Raw genomic sequence first — 25,628 nt, forward strand, 5'->3', positions numbered from 1 at the left:
AGTGTTGTATGACCTTTTAGTCTGTGTTCCTCAATAGCATATTAAATGCTTAAGCCAGCAGTGTGTGCAGTTAAAAAGCACTGGAAACAAGAGTTTGACCACGGATCATAAAACATTAATCTGACATTTGCATTTTCTATTTTTTTTACCCATAAAGTAAGGAAGTTGAAAGATTAGTTACTGCTCACTTGATAATATTTAATTATGTTAAACCATCCTATATTGTTTAAAATGAACTGTTATTACTTTATTTAAAAAATATATATTATTGTTGCCTCCGGCCCACTGATTTCAGAGGGATTTGGATTAAATCCTGAGTTAACAGTTTGGTAACTTGTTTGCAGGGAGTGGGGGGTTGCTGTTTTACTCCACAGTGACTTGGACGTTTTAAAATGAGTCACCTTCAACTGAGTAAGTGATCTGACTACATGTTGAATCAGTGATAAAACTGTAGATATCCAGTTTCCACAACTGCATTCTTGTGGGGTTTCTCACTGATTTTTCATAGACTGATAATTAGACTGAATTTCACCCAGAAATGGCCAACCTTAAATTCTGTGAGTGCTTGGAGATCTGTGAGATCTAACCACTTTCCTGATGGTGCGGGAAAGGAGTGATGGTCACATTCTTGTGGCTGGTCTGTGGACAGTCTTAAGTATAAGTGCTTAGAAATGCCTGTATTCATATCAGTGTAGTCTCTCCACATGAATGCATGAAAAGTGCTTAAGCCATACAATACTAATACAAGCATCTGTATACCAGTTTAATTGTATCCCTCTAGGGGGCACCTGTTTAACTACATTGGTACAAAGACTGTGCTAACTAGTGGTTCTCAACCTTGCGAGACTCAACTCACCTCTTGGAAAATGTTAGCTTTTAACTTTCCATAGCCAAAAAAAGAGTAAAAAGTAATAGCGTAATTCTTCTGAGCAAAGAATTCAGAAAGGTCAAAACAGGACAGGGTATTTTTAATAGTATGGACTCCTGTTTGAAATATGTGGGTTTACCTGGTGAATCATTGGCATAGCTAACAATGCTAATATTGCCTGGCATCCTATAGCACCCTTAAAAAGATCTTGCAGCAACCTGGTTGAAAATCAGTGGTGTACATAAATCCTTGCTTTTTACCACTACTGAAGAGCCTTGGAATGTATGTCCTGCTACAAGACTGGTTTCTCTTGGAAAGATGGAGTGGAGAATGGTTTAAGCCCTGAATTTCAGGCATGAGGGGCTATTAAGGTACTTGTAAAATACTCTTATAAGACTATGTGCACTGAAGTTGGAAACTTTTGGTTTTTGTTGGCATTTTTTGCTTGTATATACTCTTTTAAATTAATATGCTTGTCGTATGAGATGATGCAGCAGAAGTCTGAATAAATTTGTTCTGTCAGAGGAGAATTTTCCTTCTGTTTCATTTGTTCACAGCATAGGAAAATAAGAATTCAATAGGTGCCCAGTGGCAGCAAGAAGATTAAAATGTGAAATAATGTTGCCTTTTTCTGTCAAAAAATATAAAATTGCAATAAAAAAAAAATCTGGGGTTTTTTGTGGGTTTTTTTGTAACGATCAAAGTTTTCAGTAAATATGTGTCCCAAATTACAAGGACTTTTCCATGTTTCATATCAAATGTAGTAAACTTACAGGAATCTTTCATTTAGTTTCTTATACTTACCACCATAGAATCAGATCCATGCATTTGTCAGCCTCATTTTCCTTCAGATTAATTATCTGAATCCCCCCTCAGCAGCTGTCTGGAGGTAATAATTTGACAGCTGCACACCTGTAAATTAATTTGCATCCTACTAGTGATTTTATGGCACTTTTAAAAAATGATGAGGGGAGATGCCAGTTTGGTTTAAATGCTAATATTTTATATTAAGAAGTGTTGGTTTAACGATGTAGGCAGACAGGGTTCTTTGGGTGAATTTGATATCTCTTTTTAGACCAGCTAAATAGTTGGAAAAACTGTTCTTTACAACCTTTCAGGCACAAACACCCTTCTTCAAGCATAGGAAGTCTGCTGGTGTTTGAATGCTCTCCTGGGTGGAATAAAGGCTTAAGCCAATATGCAAAATGCAGGTCTGTGAAAAATGCAGATGTGTGGCAGGAAGGATCAGAGGGGATGAGAATTAATAGGTGAGAGACAAGTAGTGGGGAGGGGGGAACATTGACCCGTGAAAGAAAGTAGCAGGTAAAATGTAGAGAGGTTATCTGGGGTTATCAGATGACAGGCAGGCTATAGTGCACCATAAATCCAATGTCTATGTTTAGTCCATGATTTTTTTGTATCCAGTAGATTTATGAAGTTCATAGGCTCATCTACAAAAGGTGTTTTATAAATTCCCTTTCGGGATTAGAACTGAGAGACTGGAGAGAGAGTGTTTGTCTTGTGAGAAATGTGCACCCACAGGTAATTGGGTATTTTTGTCTTTGATAGATTGTCAATGTGCATTCATTCTGATACACAGTTGTTTGGTTTCTCCTACATAGTTTCCATCTGGGCATTCAGTGTGCTGGAGGACGTATCTTACATATGTTATACTGGAGAGAGGGACCTTGGTCACCTTAGTTGTCTTGTTCCCTCACTTGCATTGTTATTTTCCCTTTGCTTCTTTCTTCCCTCCTGTCTTATTATTTTACTCTTTCTTCATTTACATTCTTTCATACATCCTTATGCATTCTCCGATTCCACTCATATCTCTGGTCATTCCCTTTCTGTCTTCCTTTTAAAGGGTCATCATTATTCTTTCCTCTCAGAAATTACTGGTCACCTAACTATATGTGAAGGTTTTTCCTAAAGAGTCTCTTGACCAGGAGTGAGCAAAATACGGCCTGTGGGCTGGATCTGACTCACGGAGGGGCTTTGTCCAGCCCATGGCATGTCCTTTGGTCCTGCCTGGACCTAGCATTGCCCAGCCATAGCCTGGCCTAGCATTGCTCATGCCCCTGGGCACGCAGCAGGGCTGGGGTGGCTCCACGGTGGGACCGCCTTTCTAGGCAGCCCAGGTGGCAGTGGCTGCTTCTGGCTGCCACCACCCCAGTCCCCAGCCCTGTCGTACTGGTGGGGACCCGCACCACACTGTCTTGACCCAGCATACCCGATACCTGCTCCAGACTCGCCTGTCTGGGCTGAGCTGCAGCAGCAGCAGCAGCAGCAGCATGGGTTGCCCTGTGGCTGCTCTGCACTGTCACTGCTGCTGTGCTGGGCAACCTGGAGGCACCTATGCAGGCACTCAACCTTCAGGGCAGCCCGGAGGTGGCGGTGATGGAGGTGCAGGGCAGCCTGGCATGGCATGGGCTCCAGGCGGCTGCAGCAAGAACAGCCCACCAGTGGTGAGGGGTCGCTTTTCCCCTGCACCGAGCAACAGTTTCTGCCTGGTGCCACTGCTGTGGTCAGCCTAGACAGGCAAGTCCGGAGCAGGCACAGGGTGAGCTGGGTCGGGGCTATGTGGCGTAGGTCCTAGAAAGACAGTCCTGCCATGAAGCCACCCCAGCCCCACTGCGTGGCCAGGGGGCAGCAAGGATGCACCACAACTGGATGGTGTGGAGCGGGCTGGGGCTGGGGCTGCGCACTGCTGGAGGTGGGAAGCACCACAGGGCGCACGAATTCCAGGTTGTTGCGGGGTGGGGGCGGAGGCGGGTGCTGACTGGCTCAGGAGGGGCTCCCATGCACATCCCACCATACCCTCAAACCCTTCTCTGCAAACCCCACAGCCACACACAATCACACCCCACATACACCTGCATGCTTCTGGGAGAGGAGCCCCACTCACTGCTATACGCGCACACCTCACCCCACACAAGCATCTACACATACACCCCCAGCCACCCTCTCCCTCCATGCATCCCCCTCATACCCACTTGCACAGTCTCGCGCACACACGCACAAGCCCCATGCCTCCCCATATTCCCCCCCCCACATTCTTCCCCCCAATATACAAAAGTAAGACTTTGTTTTGAGCTATTATGCAATCACCTCTATATACACAGTGCAAATGCACACAAACAGGACACAATATTTATTTTTAAGTAAAATTAAAATATGTTATTGTACATGTTTGACTTTTAGTATATAATTTGTGGTGGGTTTTTTTTCGTTTCCAGGTGGCAAACCCTGTTCCCAAAAGGAGTACTTTCAGTGGCAAATGTCAGGGGTTAGGCGGTGGGAGTTCTGGTCCCAAGGTGGTGACCAGTGGGGTGGGATGCTTGTCAAGGGTCAGGGCCACCTTTGAGGGCTTTGACAGTTCACCACAACTCATTAAGCAGCCCACCAGCTGAAATAATTGCCTGCCCCTGCTATTGACTGTTTGAGAAGCTGGTAAACTGGGCACTGGCGGAAATTTACATTTAGATGGTATTCTGCACACAACAGTGGAAGAACATGTAGTTGCTATGTCACTTTTGGAAAATGGAGGCTTGTGTGTAGAGTGAGAAATAATTATTGTATTTGTATTTGAAAGGGAGTTGCATTGTCTTGTATTCACTCTTATTCCAGGAGGGGATAATGGTAATAAATCTGCAGGCTGGCTGATATCTTTGAGATTTTTGTTTTATGTTGTTTGTTTGTTTTTTTCTATAAGAAAAATTGGCAATATTATTGTCTTGAAAGAGAATCAGTACTATGCAAGTTAATATTTTTTTTCATAAAATGTAGCAATTCATGAATACTAGTTGAGACCAGTATTGCAAAGTCGAATAATAGCACAGGTGGTCTGCCGTATCTGAGGCTGGTATCAGAGTCTTTACCTATATAAATATTAATCTGAAATAAGAACATTTAATCAAAATGTCAGCCTCTGTAGATTTATTAGAATATTTATTCTTTATTCAGATATAATTTATTTTGTAAAGCAGAACGCTTTGCATTGCATATTAAAGAATGACAGAAGTTACCATGTATAAATGTAAAGTGAGGGCAATTACTTTTCTTCAAGACTCTACAGTAATTGCTTTGGTCAATTGATAGAAATTATATGATCTAGTAAATATAGAATAGAAAAGGTTTGTTTATATTCATGTGCAGGGCTTGTATTTCAAGACTCTCAGCCTTAGTTGGGAAGTGTTATGCTTCTTGACCACCTAGCAGGATTAATTTAATGCTGAGGTGAAGTGGAGTAGAGTGGCATGCTTGGTATGGTGATTAAGGCATGGCTTAAACTTGTTCTGTGTATCTGTTTAAATCTGTATCTTTGAATATTTAGCATATCAAGTAGCAAAATAAAGGGAGTAGAGGAAAGGGCTTAAATGTGTCAGCATTCATGGCAGTCACATTCTTGAGGACTTCTATTTCACATTAAGCACATGCTGGGAAAGCTTTGCCAAGGAAATCTGTTTAGTAGAGATGCACCAATACATTGGTCCATATTATATCGGCACCAGTAAAAGGAATGTTAACATTATTGGCAATTGGCTTTTTTTGCTTGATGTGGCTAATAATGTTGCTGATTAAATGCCATGTGCAAGCCTTGCACATTTATTGTGGATGTGTGCACGCAGCCAGGAGTGCAGTCCAGCAGCTTGGAGAGCAACATCTGGCTGGTAAGTCTAAGGGGCATAGGGGAGGGAAGGGGCTTGTGGGGGGCAAGGGCGTTGAGGCCCCTGTAGTGACAGAGGGAATGGGGCAGGGGCAGGCGCTGCCTAGGTGGGGCGAGGTGTGGGATGGAGCTACAGGCAGCTTGTCTGGGAGGCGTGCTGCCTCTGTGTGCACTCTGGAGGAAGTATGGGGGGTACATACTCCCTGGACCTGCATGTGAGGCAAGACCAGGCTGCAGGGTCAGGGCTGGGGGCTCCCCTGGACTCTTCCTAGTGGTGGGGGGCTGCGCTGGGGCTGCACTCAGAGAAGTCAGGGGCAGGGTAGATGGTGGCTGTGCTGGGAGAGGGTCTGTGGTGAATTTTGGAATGGCTCTAGCGCCTGACCCATGTAGCCTCCCTTCTCCCTTGGCCCCAAGCCTGCAGCAGGCAGCCTGCCTTTGTCTCATGCACTGATCTGGGGGGACACGTGCCCCTTTGCCTCTCCCAGGGTGCACAGTGGCAGGAGCTGCTCTGCAACCACCAGGTGAGCCACTTGCAGCTCTATCCTGTGCTCTGCCTTACAGCATCTGCCCCAGCCCCACTCCCTCCCTTACTGTGGGGGCCTCGGTCTGCTCCCCTACACCCCTTCTCTTCCCCACACCCCTTGCCCCACAACAGGCTTACCAGCCAGGCACTGCTCTCCAAGCTTCTGGGCTGCATATCAGCAATCACATCAGTATCAGCCAGTATGGCTGATTAATAATCAGCCATTGGTATTGGCCCCAAATTTTTTCATCTGTGCACCCCTACTGTTCTGTCTTATGTGTTTATTGTTATGTTTCAGGCTGTATAGCCAGCTAACCTGCCAATAGCAGTGTAAGCACTGTAGCACCGAGCTCTGTGCCGTTTGCAGTACTTAACTCAGAAACTGAGTGAATTTTCAGGAAGTGCAGCCAGACCTCCATTTTCCTGTGGTCATACCACTGCTAGTACCTGCCATAGCTTGGGTGGGTCTTCATGGCCACTATCATGACTATGGTGTAGACTTACTGATAGCCATACAGGAAGACAATCAAATTGTGTGCATGCAAACTCTGGTCTCTGAGCTATCACAACTGTCTGTTAAATCAGAAAATGTTGGTATCTAAGCCAAGAATGTTGGAGCAGGCTCTGAGAGTAGGAAAAACCATTGCCAGTTCCCTTCCAATCTGATACTAGAAGGAATTCATTATATCATTCCCCATTGACTGATTTGACCGGCTTCCTGAATGCAGAAACTGAGAGACTTACTGCACTGCTGGCTTATTTGATATGGGTGGCTTTTTTTCATTTGAATGCCCGTCTCTGTAGCACTCTGACGAAATCATCTACTGGTAATAGCAGTAGGAAGATGGTTAGTGCGTGCAGGCCTTCAGCATTTGTAAAAAATGTGCTGGCCTGCAGCAAGTTTTTATGGGGCCTGTTCTAAGTGCGCTGTCAAGTCACCATGACAAAACCTCAAGTGCCATCCATGTCTGTGCTGGCACTTCACTGCTGAAGCAGGAAGAGAGCAGGTTGTCTCCTGAAAAACATTAGTGCAGGCAGAATTTGAGTGAATGTGATGCTATCAGAATTAGAGTCTGGTTTAAAAACCAAATTAGTCTGTTCTAAAAGATGTGGTGGAACCCATAACCCTACAGTGCTTCAGAAAGGTTTCATGAGGGGTTGATTTAAAATGAAAAGCATTCAGAGTAGAGAGAAACTAAAGAATTTTTTAAAATCAAATTCAGAATTTCAGACAAAGGGAGTATATTCATAACAGAACTAGGTAAACAACTGATGTTAATGCTAGTTAAAGGGGAAGTTGTAAAAAAAAAAAAAAAAAAAAAAAAAAGACATGCCAATGGTGGTGAGGGGAATAGATTATTTAATAACTGAGAAAACTGGAATCCATGATTACATACTGAACTGCTGTTAAGAACAAAAGGCTTCTAGCAAAGGGAAGACAGAACTAGAGAATTAAGCCCAATTCTGCAAACACTTAACATGCAATTAACTTCACGCATCTGACTCATTGAACTCAATGGGATTTTATTACCTTGCATTAAGTTAAGTTGGCATTTAACCGGAGTTCATTTAAGTTTAAATTTAGCTTGAATTTAGCTGTCAGTTTAACCTAAGGCCAGAATAGCTAAAAGGGTTATTACTGTAGGACAGACGGTAGAGACTATGGGAAAAGTAAGATACAGATCTCTTCGTGTAGAGCTTGAGGTATTATTTTTATCTCTTGGTTAGGTATTTTTAAAATAGATGAGCAGCATCAGTCAGCAACATGTTCTCGGCTAATTGAAACTGCTAGAAAAATCAGTTAGGAGGATCTGAGGATGAAGAAAGACTGGAACGATTGGAGGAGACTTGGGGCAAGAGATAAAGTAGGGAGGAGAAGCAGTAAAAGGCTAAAGTGCACACAATCAAGGGGGTCGGGGGAGAAAGAGAGACTAGGAACCAGAAATTCTTGTTGGGGGGTTGTGGGTTGTTTACTTTTAAAACTTAAAATCTGGATAAAAGCACTTCCAGGTACTATAACTGAGGGCGAGCTACTGAGGTAGCACCTTTGGGGGTATGTGTAAAAATGGCCCTCACCACCGTTGGCACTGCAGTTGCTGGGGGCTGCCTCTTCAGGGAGCTGCTTTGCTATGCCTCTAGCACATCCCACATACAATATATTCTAAAATGGGAATTTTGTGCCTGAAAGATTGGTCAGCATCTTTCCCAACTATACAGTTTGTCCAATAAAAGATATTGGAAAAAAATTTGGACCTGTACATTTATTTCCTGGGCCATCACAGCCACAACACTTTAATCTCCCCTTATTAAAATGTCCATTGGCAGACCAAGAATATAGACAGGTAAATTGTTTGGAGGTACTAAACACAATCTTATTAAGGGAGTGTTCATGGCCGTGTCAACCAAACAGCAGTGCTTGACTTGAACTGAGGAACTCTCCTTCGTTTAGTGTCTCTTGTGCACCTGTGGGTAGCTTTAAAGCGGCACTGCCACATTACAAGTATTATCAGTGAACATCTTTATTACCATGCACTGAAGTGCCACCTTCCTATGGCTAACTAACTACTTCTGAAGCCTCCCACTGTGTGGAACAACCAAGTTCATCTGCATGAGGAAGATTCAAATAAATATCCATGTGGCATGCTGGTATTTAACATAGTATTGCCTGGAATTCGTTAGTGTTGTGGAATTACTAGTACAAGCAAGTATGTAGTATTAAGTCATTTGACACAGTGCTAGGTAGTACTTAGAGCTGCTGAGTTGTGTAAGATCACTATTTGATCCGTATAATTATAGATGACCCTCTCTCCCTCCCCCTCTTCTCCCATTGCTGCAGAAACTTTGTGCTTTATCTCTCTTCCATCTCTAGCCTCTTCCCATCTTACAGTACAGTCTCTCCTCCTTTTAGATTTTGTGTTGTTTTCTGCTGAGAAACTTCCAGTAGCATAAATTATCCAAAAATAGGAAAGGGAAATAAAGAATAGGGATATAGGCAAAGAAACAGCTGTAAATCAGCATTGTCTAAGGGAGGGGAGCATTACAGCTTTACTAAAACGATATGTATAATGTTGTGCTGTAGAGGCATAATAATGCAGCCTCTTCTAATTATCAATATAATTGTAATGAGGTGAAATTTTTAACAGGCTGTATGTATTTCATGTTAGTACTGCAGCATAACCATTAGCAGACAATTAGTGATTCTCCTTACAGAAACACTCAGTACCAAGTGTGAAGTGATAACCCCCTTTTTCAAGAATAGACTGTTTGTGTGCATAATATTATGGTCATATAGAATTACTGTGCAGAAGGGGTGAAGGCATATATATTCATCAAATTTCCAAATGAATGATGGCGCTGAGTAACCTGCAGCCGTGTATGACACCAGTGTTTGGTTTGTTTGTATTTATTTATTTATTGCCTTGATAAACCAGTAGCATGGTGTTTGTTAAATCTAACTACTTAAATATACTGTTCCCCCAAGCACTACCAGGAGTGACTAGAAATAATGGTCACAAGCTGGCAGAGGGTAGATTCAGGCTAGATATCAGGAGGCGCAACTTCATGGTCAGGGTGGCTAGGATTTGGAACCAACTTCCAAGCGAAGTGGTGCTGGCTCCTACCCTGGGGATCTTTAAAAGGAGGCTAGATGAACACCTTGCTGGGGTCTTTTGACCCCCAGTACTCTTTCCTGCCATGGCAGGGAGTCGGACTCGATCTGCTCAGGTCCCTTCCGACCCTACCAACTATGAAACGATGAAACTATAATCCCACACAGTGCTCTGATACAATCCTGTCTACAGGTAACGCTATTACCAGGTAACATATTCTGTTGCACAGCTGCAGGTTACATTTTCCTCTAGCATAGATTGTAAGGCCAGAAGGGACCTGGGAAGATCATCGGGTCCAGCCCCCTGCACCAAGCAGGAAAGATAACTGTGGGTCAGGTGACCCCAGGAAGGTGACTGTCTAGTCTCCTCTTGAAGATTTGCAGGGTAGGCGATTGCACCACCTCTGGAGGGAGCTTATTTCACAGTCTGGACACCTTGGGAGCATCCACACATGCAAACATGTCCTCTTGCAGCAGCTCAAATAGAAGCAGTGCAAATTTGATCTCGGACATTTTGCATGTCCAGGGACATGTGCCAAGGCAAAATGTCCCAGCTCAAATTTGCACTGCTTCTATTTGTGCTGCTGGAAGCGCACATGCTTGCATGTGTGGATGCTCCCAAGAGGGGACTAGAAACTGGGGCCAGCACCTGTGCTGGCCCCAGCAATATAAAAACCTGCCCTGGCCAGTAGCTCAGGGCTACTTGCCCACAGGAGCTTCTGGGGAGTTGTCCCAAGGATTTAGTTGTTCCATTCGTCTATTAGCCCCCACAAAAAGGGGCTACTAGTTAGCCAAGTGAGCCTTGTCCTTGGTAATCCGATGGACAAATAGACAGGAGCTTCTGTGGCCTGGGCAATTAGGATCTACCCGTGGTGCCAAATAGACTGCTGAAGCAGCATCCCAAATTCACTTTTTAAAATCCACCAAAATCCATGTTCTTCCACAATTGGAACAAAAGAGAGAGGGACTGATCAGATGGGCATGGTTTACTGCTATATTCACAATGTTAAAACAATTTGGAAGCTTAGCAGTGTCTCTAGCACTATAATAAAATAAATCCTATATATCTATATGTTTTAATGTTTGCTTTTGGTTTCCTTATCACATGGTGGGTGTGTGAGGGAGGGATGTGGGGTTTGCAGGAGTGGGGTGGGAAGTGGGATATGGGGGGATCCAGGTCAGTATGTGGGTAGGTATGGTGGGACTGTGGGTGTGGGGGCTGCTTAAGAGGGGTAGGTCCCCTGCCCCCCCACAGGGCAGAGCTCCCCCCCCACATAGTACATAGACTGCCTTGCCTGCAGGGTCCCAGCCCACCCCCCAGGGGCTACAGCCGCCTCCAGACTTGCCCCCTGCTTCTCCAGCCCCCTGCTCGTCTCCAGCCCGTACTCGTTCCCCTGCTCATCTCCAGTCCCCTGCTTGTTCCCATGCTCATCCCCAGCCTCTGGTGACTGGAGACGAGCAGGAGAAGAAGCAGGAGGCTGGAGACGAGCCCGGGAGTGATCAGGAGACTGAAGACAATTCAGGGATTCTGTTGCTGCTATGGTTGGTGAGTGCGGAGGACTGGGGCCGGGAGGGAGAGTGAGCTGGGGGCAGGGGAACATATGGTGAGTTGGGCGAACGAACAGGGCCTGGGGCTAGGCGGGACCCCCCTGGTCCCCCCCACTCCTTCCAGTCCCACAACCCCCTACTTACCTGGCACAAAGCCGGGTCTAGGTCCTTGCAGCTTGCACTGCTGCCTGCCCCACACAGGCAGGCAGCATGCTTCAGCTCTGGGGTGAGGGCCAGCCATAGAGATTCTCTGGCTGGCTACCAGAGCATCTCTGTGGAGGACCGAGACTCTGGTTGCCTCAGGGCATTGTCCCGAGCTGTGTTCTGCCCCACTTTTTTCCCCCAGGGTATCTTTTGACCCCAGGGGTCTAATTTTGCCCCCTGCTGCAAATTTGCAATGCAGGGAACTTTTTTTGTTCCTGCATGTGCCTCTTGCAGTGTCTCAAAGGGGGCTGATGCGCAGCAAGAGGCACATGCGTGCTCATCTGGACATGCCCCTTGACTTTGAAGAATATTTTCCTGATGTTGAGCTTGAATCGGTCTTCCAGGAGTTTGTGGCCATTACTCCTAGTTTTCCCCTCGGGTGGCCTGGTGAACAGTTGCTCACCAAGTCCTTGATGTAGTCCCCTGGTGTAGTGGTAAGCTCTCAGCCTTCTTTTAATGAAGAGTCCCAGATCCCTCAGCCTTTCCTCATATGGCTTGCCATGAAAGTCTCTAATAATACAGGTGACTCTTTGGACTCTCTTAAGCTTGTCCATGTCCTTGTTAAAGTGTAGTGTCCAGAACTGGATGCAGCACTCCAGCTGCGGTCTCACCAGTGCTGAGTAGAGCGGAAGAATCGCCTCCTTGGTTTTGCTAGAAATGCATCGATTGATGCATGCCAGAGTATTATTTGCCCTGCTGGCTATAGCATTGCACTGCTGGCTCATATTCATACTGTGGTCTGTTATTACCCCCCCAGGTCCCATTCATTCGTGGTGCTAGTCACTTTGGTGCTGCCAAGCCTGTAGGTGTGTTGGGGTTTGCTTGTCCCACGGTGGAGCAATTTATATTTCTTGATGTTGCACTTCATCACATTCTAGGTCCACCTATATCTGTAGCCTGTCTTTAAGCATGATCATACTTCCCCATAACTTCATGTCATCTGTGAACTTTGCCAGTGAGCTGTTCACCCCCACATCCAAATCATTAATAAAGATGTTGAAAAGTACTGTACCAAGCACTGACCCCAGTGAGACCACTTCTCGCCAGCATAGTTAACATCATTGCACCAAAGACCTCAGGAAATGAAATAGTTATATTAAAGGAAAGCATGTTACTTATAAATAAATTGCCATCTAAAATCAGAAATAACTGAAGAATCTTATACAGGTCTCTGTCTTCAAATGATGCTAAGAAAAACATAGGTGCACCAGTAAACTTTAGTTTTTTGTCCAGGTCAAGCAATTTAAGATTCTTGATGCTTGTGACTTTTATGTAAGCGTGGGGAAAATCCAGTAATTTTCCTTAAGAGTATTTCCACTTTCCTCTCTTCCTCCCCTTCCCCCAGTTCTTATGACTATTAATATTGAATTTTGGAAAGTTACTGTGCTTGGGACCATACTGATTCATTAAAGCAGGGGTTGCTTGAATCATACACTCTTATTAAAAGGAACATAATGTGTTTTATTCTACAGGTATACTTATGGAATAGTTCTATTTTTTTTTTTTAATGTAAGGTTGTATGGAATAAGAATGTATGGAAAAATAACATTTTGGAGCCTGTACTTCTTTATTTAAAAATGTGTCCTGCAAATAAATGCCTCATACAGTCTTTTTCAAGATGTCTGCTGGCACCTCATGGAAAAGGCTGATGGTGGTTTGAAAAGTTTATTTGGCATTACAATATTTTGCCTACAAAATTTATAAGTGGTGATGTGGCTGTCAGTCTAGTGTGATGTCATGGCATACCAGTGCATTGGAGAAGATGGGTAGCTATTTTCATTCTTTTGCTGATGTTGCAATAGCACAGTAAAAATAATGGGAAAAGAAAGAATTAGTTAATCTACTTAAAAGACAAAAATACTTTTATTGGTTTCCAGTAGATCTTTAATATTAATGTTTTTGATCCATAAGTAGGGAAGAGGTAGTTAGTCACATTATTGAAATAGCAAGACAGGTTGGCACCTTGGAGACTAACTCGTTCAGAAATGTTTAAGCTTTTGTAGCAACAGCCTACTTTCTCAAATGCTCTGAAAATAATAAACTGTTGCCTAAAAATGCATTTTTTGAACAACAAAAATGCATTTTTGAACATTTTTTGCACCCTAAGGTGCCACCACCGTGCCCTGCCTTCTGCCATTTCTGATCCAGTTTTCAGAGTTCAGCCAGGCGTGCACGGGTCTGAACTCCTGATACCATACTCAGTGCCAAAATATCAAGTGGAAAGTTCTGTGGCATTTACTTATAAATAGACTCAGGGCTCAAAAATAATCTTATTGATAATCAGTTTTGTTTGCATTTTGGAATGCTTGCTGTATATTTCAATAATTAAGCACTTTGGCATAGAAAATATTTTAATTCCCTTGAAGTGGGAAGGGATCTTGAAACTGCTTTAGAGTGACCAGTCCATAAGAGAATTTTTATTTAGGTTTTCACTTTGTTTATATGGCCTGTATCATAAATGTGTTTGGTGAGAAAGCAAGAAAATTTCTTAACCAAGTAGATTCCTCCAAACCTTTTTTTTTATTTTGTTGTTCTCTTCCTCTTAAATTTGTCCTCCGATCCTGAGATGATATTTTTGCTGTGGTTTAATTAACTATTCCTCTTTAATATTGATAAACCAGGAAATGAGCATGCCATTCTTCAGTATAGTATGGGTCTTTTGCCTTCTTGTTGGACTCGATTCATGGAGTCCAGAATCACATTATTAAAAACAAAGTAGTAACCTGTATATTCACATAACAAATAAGTGTCTAGCTATCTCTTTGGTAACACATATTTATTTGACATGCACACTTTAGAATTGACCTTGTTTACTAATGAGCTACTAACCAAAGTCCTCTTTTTATTTCTTGTCTTTCAGTTTGACGTGTCATGTTTAATTTAAATTCTGACCTGCTATTTTAACGGCCAACTAAATTCCCCCTTTTTTGGTCAATGAGACTTTCCCATTCTAACCTGTGATTCACAGTGCTGTGCGTTCTGCTGCCTCCCAGGGCTTTAGGGCCAATGCTATTATAAAATATTATGTTCTGTGTCTTGTTCTCATCTCCTGTTTTGTAATGGGAGATCCTGTTTCAGTCAGGCGAAATTCCACGAGTGCTACCAGTCCATCAGCTTGTGTTTACTATGTACCCAGTACTTCAGCTGTGTCATTATACATGGACGATCGTGTTTCTGTCTGTGGAAATGGGAGCATAGCATGATTGGCTTAAGACCTAAATTTGTTTGGAAAATATATGAGTACCAGGAACACGCAGATTTTTCTTTAGGTCTGTTTGTATTCTGCCACAATAAATTTCAAAGTATATTTTCAGCTGGGTTAAGGACCAGGTACAGTTTGCACCTTCAGAACTTTGACCTGTAGTTTGTCTGTGTGTGCCAAGGGCCTGATCTAAAACCGTGTAATAATGCCAGTGAGAGCCTTTCAAATGGTTTAGATTAGGTCTAACGTAGAATGCTTCAAACTGCAGTCAATTACTGTAAATGTTAAAGGTACTCAAATTTATGGGTGCAGGTGATGCCCCCAGAAAGGAAACCATCCTTTTGCTAACTTAGTTTTTTGTTTGTATCATAATAGACACGTATGTTTCAGAAAATAAAAAACTTAATCAGTTTCCTGTATTTTCCAAATGATTAAAATTTTGTCTTTTTTATTGCATCTCTCCCTGCCTTTTAGTAGCTTTAGTATCTGATGGCTTTAACTGTCAGAGCTAGTGCAGTGATAACCAGTTAGTTTAGCAGTTATCATTTAGCTTGGGGCCGGTGCAGTCTGACAGGGGAGGGGGGAAAGGAAGCCACACTTGCCCCAGCAGGAACCAGGAGGCGGCAGGGGAGGGGCGAGGGGACTAATACCCATAGTTTGAGAGAAACTGCAGGTAGCCTGATGACTCATCAATTAAGCAGTTAGCTGCTTGTTCATAGGTGTTCCCTCCCACCCAGTGCAGGGCTTCACCCAGGCCGTGTTATCTGGCTGGACTTGCCACCACCACCTTCCTGCACCCCCCCCTCAAAAGAAGCTCCCAGCAGCAGCTGTGTCCAAGCCGCAGTGTTATTGGTTAATCATTTAACCAATATAATTAGAGGAGGTTAAACTAACATTTTTAAAAAAAAACAAGATTTGACTCCCTAGTCAAAGCAGTAGGAGGAAAGAAATGCTGCAGAGACTCCTTCTGTAGCAGTCCTTCACAGACAAGGATGATTGTCTTCTAAGATTGTCTTATCTGTGTGTCCAAAGATGGCTGATGAGGCCTATCTAGGATCAACAGACTCTACTGCAGCTTGGACATGTGTTTCCATGTGGGGAGGTGGTGCTGGGTCCTTGATTTTGTCTAAGATATGCTGCTTCTGCCACTCCTTCTCTTCCATCTTCTGTTGTTGTCATGAGGTTTCAAAGTACTAAGATCCCTGCAGGAGACTCTTCCTCCACTTGGGGTGCTCCTGGGCAGTAGTCTTCTACAAGCTGACATTGATGTTACATTTTTTGTAAGTCAGCCTTGAGGATGTCCCTGAAGTGCTTTCTTTGCCCTTCTCTTGAGCGTATGCCTTGGCTGACCTGGGAGAATAAAACTTGCTTCGGGAGTCTGGGGTTGGACATCTGTATGACGTGGCTAGCCTAACAAAGTTGGTGTTGGCTGATCATTGCATCGATATTCATGGTGTTAGGAGGATGCTAACGTTGGTGCATCTATCTTCCCATTGGATTTGGAGGATCTTCCACAAGCAGCATTGATAGTACTTCTCCAACAACTTTAGTTGTCTCCTGTACATTGTCCATGTCTCAGCTACATACAGCAAGGTGGGGATTATGACTGCTTGATAAACCATGAGCTTGGTTTTGGATCTGATGTCATGATCTTTGAACACCCATTTCTTCATATAGCCAAAGGCTGCACTTGCACATTTGAGACAATGTTGGATTTCTTCATCGATGTCAGCGTTCTGCAAGAGATGGCTTCTGAGGTACAGGAAATACTCGGTGTTCTCCAGACTCTCACCATGGCCTGGATTACCAAAACTGGGGACTGTTCAGTAGGATAGATCCATTACTGAGAACCACTGCTTGCATACTGTCATGGAGCAAGGAGAGTATGGTGATTAAATATCTGCTTGGTCTGCAACTGCTTATTCCTCGAGAGTTACTCCTGTTTATTTTACAGCTAACCTTCCCTGAAGGTCATTCCAGTATCTTCCCCCTGTGGTTGTGCGCCACAATCAAAGACTAAATGCTGAAGAAGTGATCGAGGTTTTAATTTCAATTCTTTCTTGGAGATGGCCTTGCATGTTCTTTTCAGTCTGTGTGGATATTTACATTATTTTAATTTAGTTCTTCACCAGCTTCAGCTATCAGTATCTGTTCCCCCAATTTCTGTCACCTAGAGCAGTAGTTGTCCACTCTCTTGGACTTAAGGCACAACTCAGAAAATACCAGCTCCTTGCTTTCACTCATGTTTTTGGTTACAGAAAAATAGCAAAGCAGTTGTTCTGTTGCAGAGAACTTGAAAAGATCACAGCAGGTCAGGATGTGGATCCTGTGGATTCTTCTTTGAAATCTTGAGTTTCTTTTGTGATTAATGTAGGAGCCATGGCACCTTCGTTGAGGATCAGTGATCTGGAGCAGAGCTCAACAGCCTTCAGTAGTGGAAGGCTGAATTAACAAAGGCTCAGTCATGAGGAGGACCAGTGTTTAATATAATTGATCTTCAACAACAGTGTGATGACAGGTGGCTCCTTCACAAAGCACGTGTACAAGAACTACTGGACTCGCCCCAACTCCTTGCAATTTCTCAGAAGTGGAAGACTTGCACAGCACCCACCACAGGAAACCTTGCCTCTCCGCAAGCCCTCGGGCAGTGGTTCTCAACCTTGTTAGTGTCACAGCCAAATTTGGTAAGAGTGCCGGCTAACACAGGGTTAAGCATAGACAAATGCTGACAAGCTGTGGAAAATCCCCAGAGGGCTAGCGAGCATGCCCAGCACGTGCCCCTTGCATGACCCCAGGCTTGTCAATAATGGCTCTGCCATGAGGCAACTGAATTGGCAACATGCGCATGCTCAGACAGGCACCAGAAGGCACTGGAACTTTCCACAGGGGAAGCCTTATGATTGGCCACACGTTTCATATTTAAGGCTTGTAAGTTTCCACCCATGGCAGAGACCAGACCAGTCTGAGGGCAGAGACTGGTGCTGCAGAGACTGCCTCTCAGGAGAGCCTCCTAGGCCTGGAGCCCTGGTTCGCTTCCCAGAGCTCCGCTGGTCTCCCCGCCGCTGTTGTTTCTGGGCGCATTACTCGTCTTCGTTTCACTCCGACTCTGATTTACTCGTTTACGATTCTGATACGATCCGACCATGATTACCTGTTCACGTTCCGGTTTTCTTCGACTCGTTCTCAGCTATCCGTTCTCGACCATCCATTTGCTTCTTGTTCTTCGTCACTACGTTTTGGCTTTGATTTCTCGTTCCACGTTTACTCGACTTATTCCTGATCATTTGACATTGTTCCTGTTATCAACCCGGCACCGTTTCTCGTCCACCGTTATCGCGTTATCGTACTCATTTGTAACCAAGTTTGACCTGCCTACGCTACACTGCCATCAGTAGCGTAAGTAAACAATAAAAGCTATCCGTTTTTGAAACGGCACATGTCCCGAACCGCTCTGACTCCTCGCCGCTAATCCCACCTGTTCGATCCGCACTCGGCCCACTGTGACCTTGGGGCCCGTCCCCGACAGTTAGACTCAAGAAAATGTCCTCTGTTTAGTTTTCATTCATTTTTTTTGATTTCAGGAAAATAATAAATCAGTTCTTCAGAGTACTTGGAAAGACCACAACAGGTCAGAATGTGTGGTGTTTTAGTGAGTGGGAGGCTGTTCTTTATTTTTGTTTTGTCTTGGTTATTTTTAATACTATGGATTCCTGTTGGAAATCTCTGGGTTCATCTTATGAACCCTGTTTGCACACCTAACAGTGCTAATATTGTGTGGCAACCTGTGTCACCCTTGAAAGAATCTCAAGTTACCCAGGGTGCTGTGGCACCCTGGTTGAAAATCACTTCCCTAGGGTGAGATTCCTGGCCCTGCACATCCAAAGGGAGTTGGGAGGAGGGCAGCCCTTGGTCACATGCCAATTGAAGGCAGGTCCCACTCCCCATGCTGCAAACCCCAGCAAAAGGATTACCTGCTGCAATCTAGCAAGCACTGCCCCATACAGATTGTTACCTGACTGCTCCACCAGTTCCTGTCCGTCAGAAACGTGCTGGAGCTCTGTTCCAGTCTCAGGCTGCTGCCCAGAATGTGGCCCTTGAATCTCCAGGACGTGTCAGACTTCTGGGGACATCCTGAAGCACAGTTCGCTTCCGGATGTGTGAAAGAAGTGCTGTGGCTGCGTGTCCGTTCTGTACCATGTGCGGGTAGCAGCTGCAGAGACTCGGAGAGAAGCCCCAGCATGTCCCCAACCAGTCCATGGTGCAGAATGGCTTGGGGATACTTGGAGGAGCTGCAGCTGCAGCTGCATGGTCTGTTCTGTGCTGTGTGCTGGGCAGTAGCTGCAGCACTAGTGACTGAGCCAGAGGTGCAAGCATATCCCTGACCACCCGGCACACACTGCAGAATGGGCTGTTCAGCTGCAGCTGTGGCTCCTCCATGTGTCCCAAAATTGCTTTACATCATACACTGGGCTGGTCAGAGACATGCTGCCCAGTGCGTGATACAGAACAAAACACGATGCCTCCTCATCTCCACCTCCTCCTCTCTCTGTGCTTGGGGATGTTTCTTGCAGTATGCTGGATCGCAGAGCCTGGCAGGCCAACTAAAAAAAGGGTAGGTGGGCTGGATCCGGCCCGTGGGCTGTAAGCCCTGATCATCCTTAACTGTGAAGGAAAACTATTCCTCCACAGGATTAAACTTGTGCTCCTTGTATTACACTGGGCATGTCTACATGAGATGCTATGTTGCCATAGCGATGAGGTATGGAAACGTAGCTCATTGCTGTGGCAATGTAGCATTGGCAGGCATGAACCGTTTTGCTGAGCGGTGGCTTGTTGCTACTGCTGAGTACGGTTGGAAATTACCTGGGCACTGCCAGGTGCAGTAATAGCAGTTACTGTGTAGTCCTTTAGTACTTGCTAAAGCAAATAGTAAAGGACTGCACAGTAACAAATGCACAGTTGGGGGCACATATCGACGCATTCACTATGTTCATGTGAGAATGGTAGAAACTAGGGCTGTGCAAAGCTTTGGTCCGTGATTTGATTTGGCTCGATTCAGTGGCTGAATCTCCAAATCGAATCAGAGGACCCTTTTAATCTCTCCGAATTGAATTGGAATGCTCCAAATCAATTCGGAGAGATTCAGAATGATTTGGTGATTCAGACATAGACACAGCTTTAAGTGTTTTTTCTATATACCTCTAGGTACCAGACGGCTCATGAATGCTGTGATGCTGGGGCACATGGAGTGTCTCACAGAAGTGCAGGGGGCTCCCCAACATGCTCAGCAGCAGACGCTGGAAGTGGGCGGGAAGCACTTCCGGGTCTGCCAGGAAGTGCAGAGGCCCCCCCTTCCCCCGCGCCCCCCTGGCTCAGCGACTGGTGCCTCCTGGGTCTGGGGGGGCACCTGGGATCCCCTTGCAGCCAATTGCCAAGCTGAGGGGGGCGAGGGGCATGGTGAGGTCCCCCAGCACGCTGTCCGTTGGACCCAGAAGTGAACTGGAAATACTTCCGGTCCACTTCCAAGTTTGCCGCTGAGCATATTCCTTGCCTCCCCACCCCGCACTTCTGTGGGATGCTCCATCTACCCAAGCATCGCAGCGTTCACAAGCCGCGCTGGTACCTTGAGGTATGTAGAAAAAACATTTCAAGCTGCATCTATGTCTGAATCACTGATTCTCCAAATCAGCATTGAATCTTCAGCTTCAGATTTGGCCAAATGGAATCGGGGACAGTGATCCGAATCAATGAATTGAATCACTGTCCCCGATTTGAGCCAAATCCGAATTGAATAGGGCCTGCTTCACACATTCCTACTAGAAACAGTCCCTGTAATGCCTTTCTGCCTGCATGAAGGTGCGTGTACACAAAATTCAGTTTCTCAATTCTTTACACAAGAATACCTTAAATGTGTTATAGATAAGAGAGGAATTAAGAGGCATAGGTCAGAGATTCTTTTCCAGTAATTATTTTTAACTATTACTTGATAACAGCAAACTGCAAAATATAGTTTTGCTTCTAAAGAATCCTTTTGTGCATATCCTCACTTGGTTTAGGTAACCTAATGCTTACGTAAGTGAGACTGCATGGTAGCATTCTGTCATAATTGCATCTCTTGGATACCCAAAAATACATGATATTGCAGAAGTTACTGCATCTTTTTGCATAAGTTATTACTTACTTCACACCAAAAATATGTGTCAAAAAATGCTTGTATTTAGGCAGTTTTTATACACATGGTAAAGTATTGCTCTACCTAGCCTCTTCAAAAACAAAACAAAAAAAACCCCCCAAAAAACTAAAACAAAACTTGTTATTGTAAAGCAGTCTCTTAGCTTTTTTACATGATAAAATTGTAATGTGTAACATATTTGTAAAATGGTTTTGCAGAATTGGGGGTGTACTCTGAAATCAACATTTTTGTTTGTTTGATGGACTTGTAGCATGTGATGTATTGTAGCATTTCTGGATTATGTTCCTCCCCTTCTTTCCTCCCAAGCTTTTATGCTTTATGTCTGTTCTGTACTTAAATTCTTAAAGAAGGATATAAAGTGTGAGGTACGAAAGCTTCCAGTACCCTGGTTGGTACTGTTTTGCTTGCAGAGAGGTATGTGTGGCTTGCATTTTTATTCTGTCTATGCACAAAAAATTCCTAACTTAGTAGAATGAAACACTTGGTAGTATAACAGTTACCACTTTTTTTACTTGTTCCCTTTTCTCTAAGCAGAATTCAATATAAAGTTTGTTTTTGTAAAGAAACCTCAACCAGTCATCCTGACTTGTCATTGAAACACACCTGAACTAATGAGGGAAAATAAGGATTTGAGTTAATGTTTTATAAAATTGTAGCACGGGACCCTTAACTGTAAGTGATGTACCTTTATCTCTTGGGTTTTTTTTTTTGTCTTAGTTGCTCTTCTGCAACGGGTAGCAGAATTGGAAAAAGTCAATGCTGAATTTCTGCGCACAAAGCAGCAACTTGAGCAAGAATTTAATCAAAAGAGGGCAAAATTTAAAGAGTTATACTTGGCTAAAGAAGGTAAGTTCTGAGTTCTCTGAATTATTTTAAAGATTTATTAATTAAACTTTAAGTCTCTAATAACCAACCTTCTTTTCTCTTTTATCTAGTGATAGGGAAATAAGGTTTTAAAGGAACACACTTTTTATATTGACAATGATACTGTTGGCTGTTCAGCCAGATTAGTGAAGTGGGTCTGATGGTTCTTATTAGCCAAGAAAGAATGCATTTTCCTGCCAGCGTTTTAGTGGCAGGTATAAATATGAAAGTGAGCAGAAGGGAAAGGAGAGAATCCTAACCACTGTTTATTAACCTAATTAGCATTTCAGACCTTATTAACCATTCTTCTTGGTAAACCTGTTGAGAATCATACGTAATTTAATCTTCAAACCATTCTTTCTGTAGAAATCTGAGAGAGATCATAAGGTGCAAAACAGCCATTCTGATGGCTGTCAAAGCAGTTGAAATGCACATAACATTCCAAACTGTCCTATTCATTGCTTAAAATAAGATAATAGTGATCTTCAATTTCTTTTCATTTTTTTATCACATGGATGATGTTGTGATAGTATCTGCAAGACATCTGTGCCCTAGTGATAACTACAGCTATTCTTCCTATGGTAGCTTAATGTTAGGAAAATGTTTGATTAATCTTAAATTTCTGCTAACAGGTTAGGTCTTCAGCACTGCTTCCCCTTTTAATGCAGCAATAAGTGTTAGTGGAAACAGTTCTATGTGTCCAAGCATTTTTACAAACATCCAGGCTACTCAAGGCACACCTCTATAACTTTTGTGAATTGACTGGTACCCAATTTGAAAAACTAATATTTAGATTACAGTGCTTGCCCTTTTGCAGTGGGGATGGGGGATCCTCCAGGCAGGTGACCTGACATCCTGGTTGAGAATTGCTGATCTAGGCTTTTCTTTGCTGCATGGGTGACTGGTGCCACCTTAGTCAGGGGGGCACATGCCCCTCCAGTGACCAGCCAGCGACTGGGGCGGAGAGGCATGTCCCCCTGCAGCTGGCCGCGCCAACCAGGAAGTGGCTGCAGCAGCGCTTTCCACTCCCCAGCTGGTGTTCGCAGGGCACCAGCGCTCCTGCCTGCCCCCCCCTTCCTGTTGCCTAAGTGGGGAGTGCAGCCTCTCAGGGTGCACGTATACCCCCAAGGACCCCCTACGCATCACCATTGCTTTGCTGCTTGCAGTCTTAATTGCAGTAAAAGCAGCAGCTAGGAGAAAGGAGATAATACCCAATAATTTATGACCTGCTTTGTGGTGCTGAGCAACCCTGATATGCTGGTGCCCTGTCCATGCCATTGCCCCTTACTTCCCAACCACAGGCACCACCCCTCGCTGGTGCCCCTCATTCCCCGCCCACAGCTCCCTGGGCACATGGCCACCCATACCCCTCCCAGAAGTGCTCGCAATGGTGGGGAGCCTGCTTGCTCCCCAGACAAGCCGCCCAGGGCTCCGTCCCACTCCCCACGCAGGTCCTGCAGCCGTGCTTTCCAGCTCTGGGCCCCAAACCCCATGCACCACCCCAGGGGGGCAACAGTCCTAGTCTTGCCCAGCTACCTTCCACCTTCACTATGGGGGCCTCAATTCCATCCCCCCACCTCCTCCATGACTTGTCTGCAGGAGCTGCTTTCCAGGCTGCCTGGAAGCCGTGTGCATATGTATGTGTGCACCTGCACATGGTGCCCCTGCTGATCTCCCTTCTCCTGTTCCCCACAGCCCCTTACAGGCTGGAACTCTGCCAGCCTGCAAGGGGAAACTTATTTCCTGCGCTTTTCTCCTTAAAATCAGAAAAGCCATTTTTTACCACGGTTTTCCATGGCAAATGTAAAACCTGGATGCCTGGTAATCAGTAGCTTGGTATCATGTTATTACATGGTATTCAGTAGCGTTTTACATGTTGAATGAATGCTCAATCTGAAGTGAAATGTAAGCAGCTAAACTTAGTAGTTAACATTGCCCTTAGCCATCAAATTTAATGTAATAATGTTCTTTAAAAACAATCTGGACTCAACTAGCTCATAACTGAAGACTGGAGAAAAGCATTTGGTTTCTATTTTAAGAGCAAAATGGATTTTATTTTTTAATTTAGACAGTCTTGTCCTTAAAATAGGCAAATGAAGCCAGAAAATGTTGCTGCAGAAGTGCAGCTTTTTATGTGCTTATAAGATCAGAAGTATACAGATAAGACTTTCAGGAGTGGCTAATTTTGTGGGGTTTTTTTAGGAGATGGATCAAGAGAAATGAAAATGTAAATATTGGACACTGCTGGAGAAGGGTCAGCAATAGCTCCACCCTTTCCCAAACTAAAACGACTAGAAATGGATATTTTCTGTGGCTGCATAAATACCAGGAAGGGGAAGGAGGGGGGGCAGAGAAAAACCTAATCTGGATAGATAACTTTGCTATTTCAAAGCATTTGGCTTGAGGATCCTTGCATAGCAAGTCCATTTCTACATATGTCTAGACTTTAGGTTAATGAGTCTTGACCTAAATTGGGTCATTTGGGTACTGTCAGACTACAAATGACAAAAGATCTTACAGCTTTCTTATAGGCTTTAACTGTCTGTGTTAGAGGCATTTTGCAAGTGTTGGGTATTTTTATTGCCATTTTATAAATGAGGAAATTAAGCCAATGAGAGAAGTGTGTACTTGAGCCAGAAATAGAATGCATCTCTTAGCTCCCTGTCCTATGTTTGGCTTCTTGTTGGTTTCCGTTTTGCTAATTGAATCATCACGTTAAGTTTGTGGCTGTGTTGTAGCTCTGGAGTGGCAGAAAAACGGAGATTAAAGCTCAGTGTCAGAGAAGATTTGGTTGTTTGGACATGCTGCCTTCTAATTTACATGATTTTGCTGTCGCCATGGAGAGGTGCAGCATATAGCTGGCTGGTGTTAAAAATTTTACTGCAAACAGGCTGCCTCTACACATGCGCTTAACTGTTGAGTAGTCTAATTAGCTGCTGAGTAAAGCATCATCACTTATGCGTGCAGCAGTATTAGGCCACAGTAAACTAATTAACACTGCAGTAAGATAGTTGGGGAGAGTACTATCTTCTGCCGGGGTAATTTACTACGATTTAAATGCCCATGTAGACACTGACTGCAGGCATAAATTCTGCCCAGTCAGCCTAGCCTGTTGGGGGCCAGACTCCTGCCTGCCACCTAGCCCCACAGCTCCATGCTTTCAGCACCCTCATGCCCTAGCCAGCCCTTCCCCTGCCTGACGTTGCCACTTGGAGCCTGAGGCCGACCCCCGTGCTACCTGCCACCCTGGGCCTGCTCAAATTGCTGCTGTGTCAGACATATGTGTAGACTCTGTGCCCAAGAGTAGTTTACTCCAGCTCAAACTGCTCCAGAGTTTATTGCTTCACATTTAATTGCACATGTAGATGCACCCACATAGTGTAGACCATGACTTGGCAGAATGATGTTTCATAGGCTATGTTCCTTTCTATACCGGCTGCAAAAAAGCATTTAATATGTTGCAGACCTTTCTTCTTTAAGATTGTAGTATTCAGGAGAAAGTTAGACCGAACGCTGCATAGTGTATGCCTTATTAGTTTGACATTATTGCAGTATCCTTTTAAATGTCTTTTTTAAGGAATATGAATTTATATACATTTAAATTAAGCATACTGAAAATATTTTTGACACATCTTTGTGTAGTTTAACTAGCTCTATGATGCAATTTCATGAAACATGAAAGTTCAGGAATTATTAGTCTTCTAGATTTTTTTAATGAAATAAAGATTAATTAGTCCTAAAGAGAAAAACAGGATTGAAAAACATGGAAATAGCAAGACAATAAAGAATGATAATAGATGCATAAATCTAAAACTAGGTATTGAAATTAAAGTTGTAAATAGCTACTCTTTTGTCCTTTTTTTCCTATCGAGTGTTAACAGCCAAAGGCCTTGGACTCTGTATACAGAATGTGTCTTAGTTTTTGTAAAGTTTTTGGATTCTGTGGCACTTAG

General features: G+C 44.0%; 1 protein-coding gene across 1 annotated transcript in view; it reads left to right on the top strand.

The window, feature by feature from the left end:
* RABEP1 (rabaptin, RAB GTPase binding effector protein 1) overlaps positions 1-25,628 on the top strand; it is a 95,194-nt gene that overhangs the window by 11,968 nt on the left and 57,598 nt on the right. The window contains exon 2 of the mRNA XM_090025397.1: positions 21,529-21,657. Within this exon, the coding sequence (XP_089881523.1) occupies positions 21,529-21,657 (129 nt within the window). The remainder of the gene's footprint in view (positions 1-21,528; positions 21,658-25,628) is intronic.

Source organism: Crocodylus siamensis, chromosome 13 (genome assembly GCF_052110815.1).
Source record: "Crocodylus siamensis isolate JL-2025a chromosome 13, ASM5211081v1, whole genome shotgun sequence".
NCBI lineage: Eukaryota > Metazoa > Chordata > Crocodylia > Crocodylidae > Crocodylus > Crocodylus siamensis.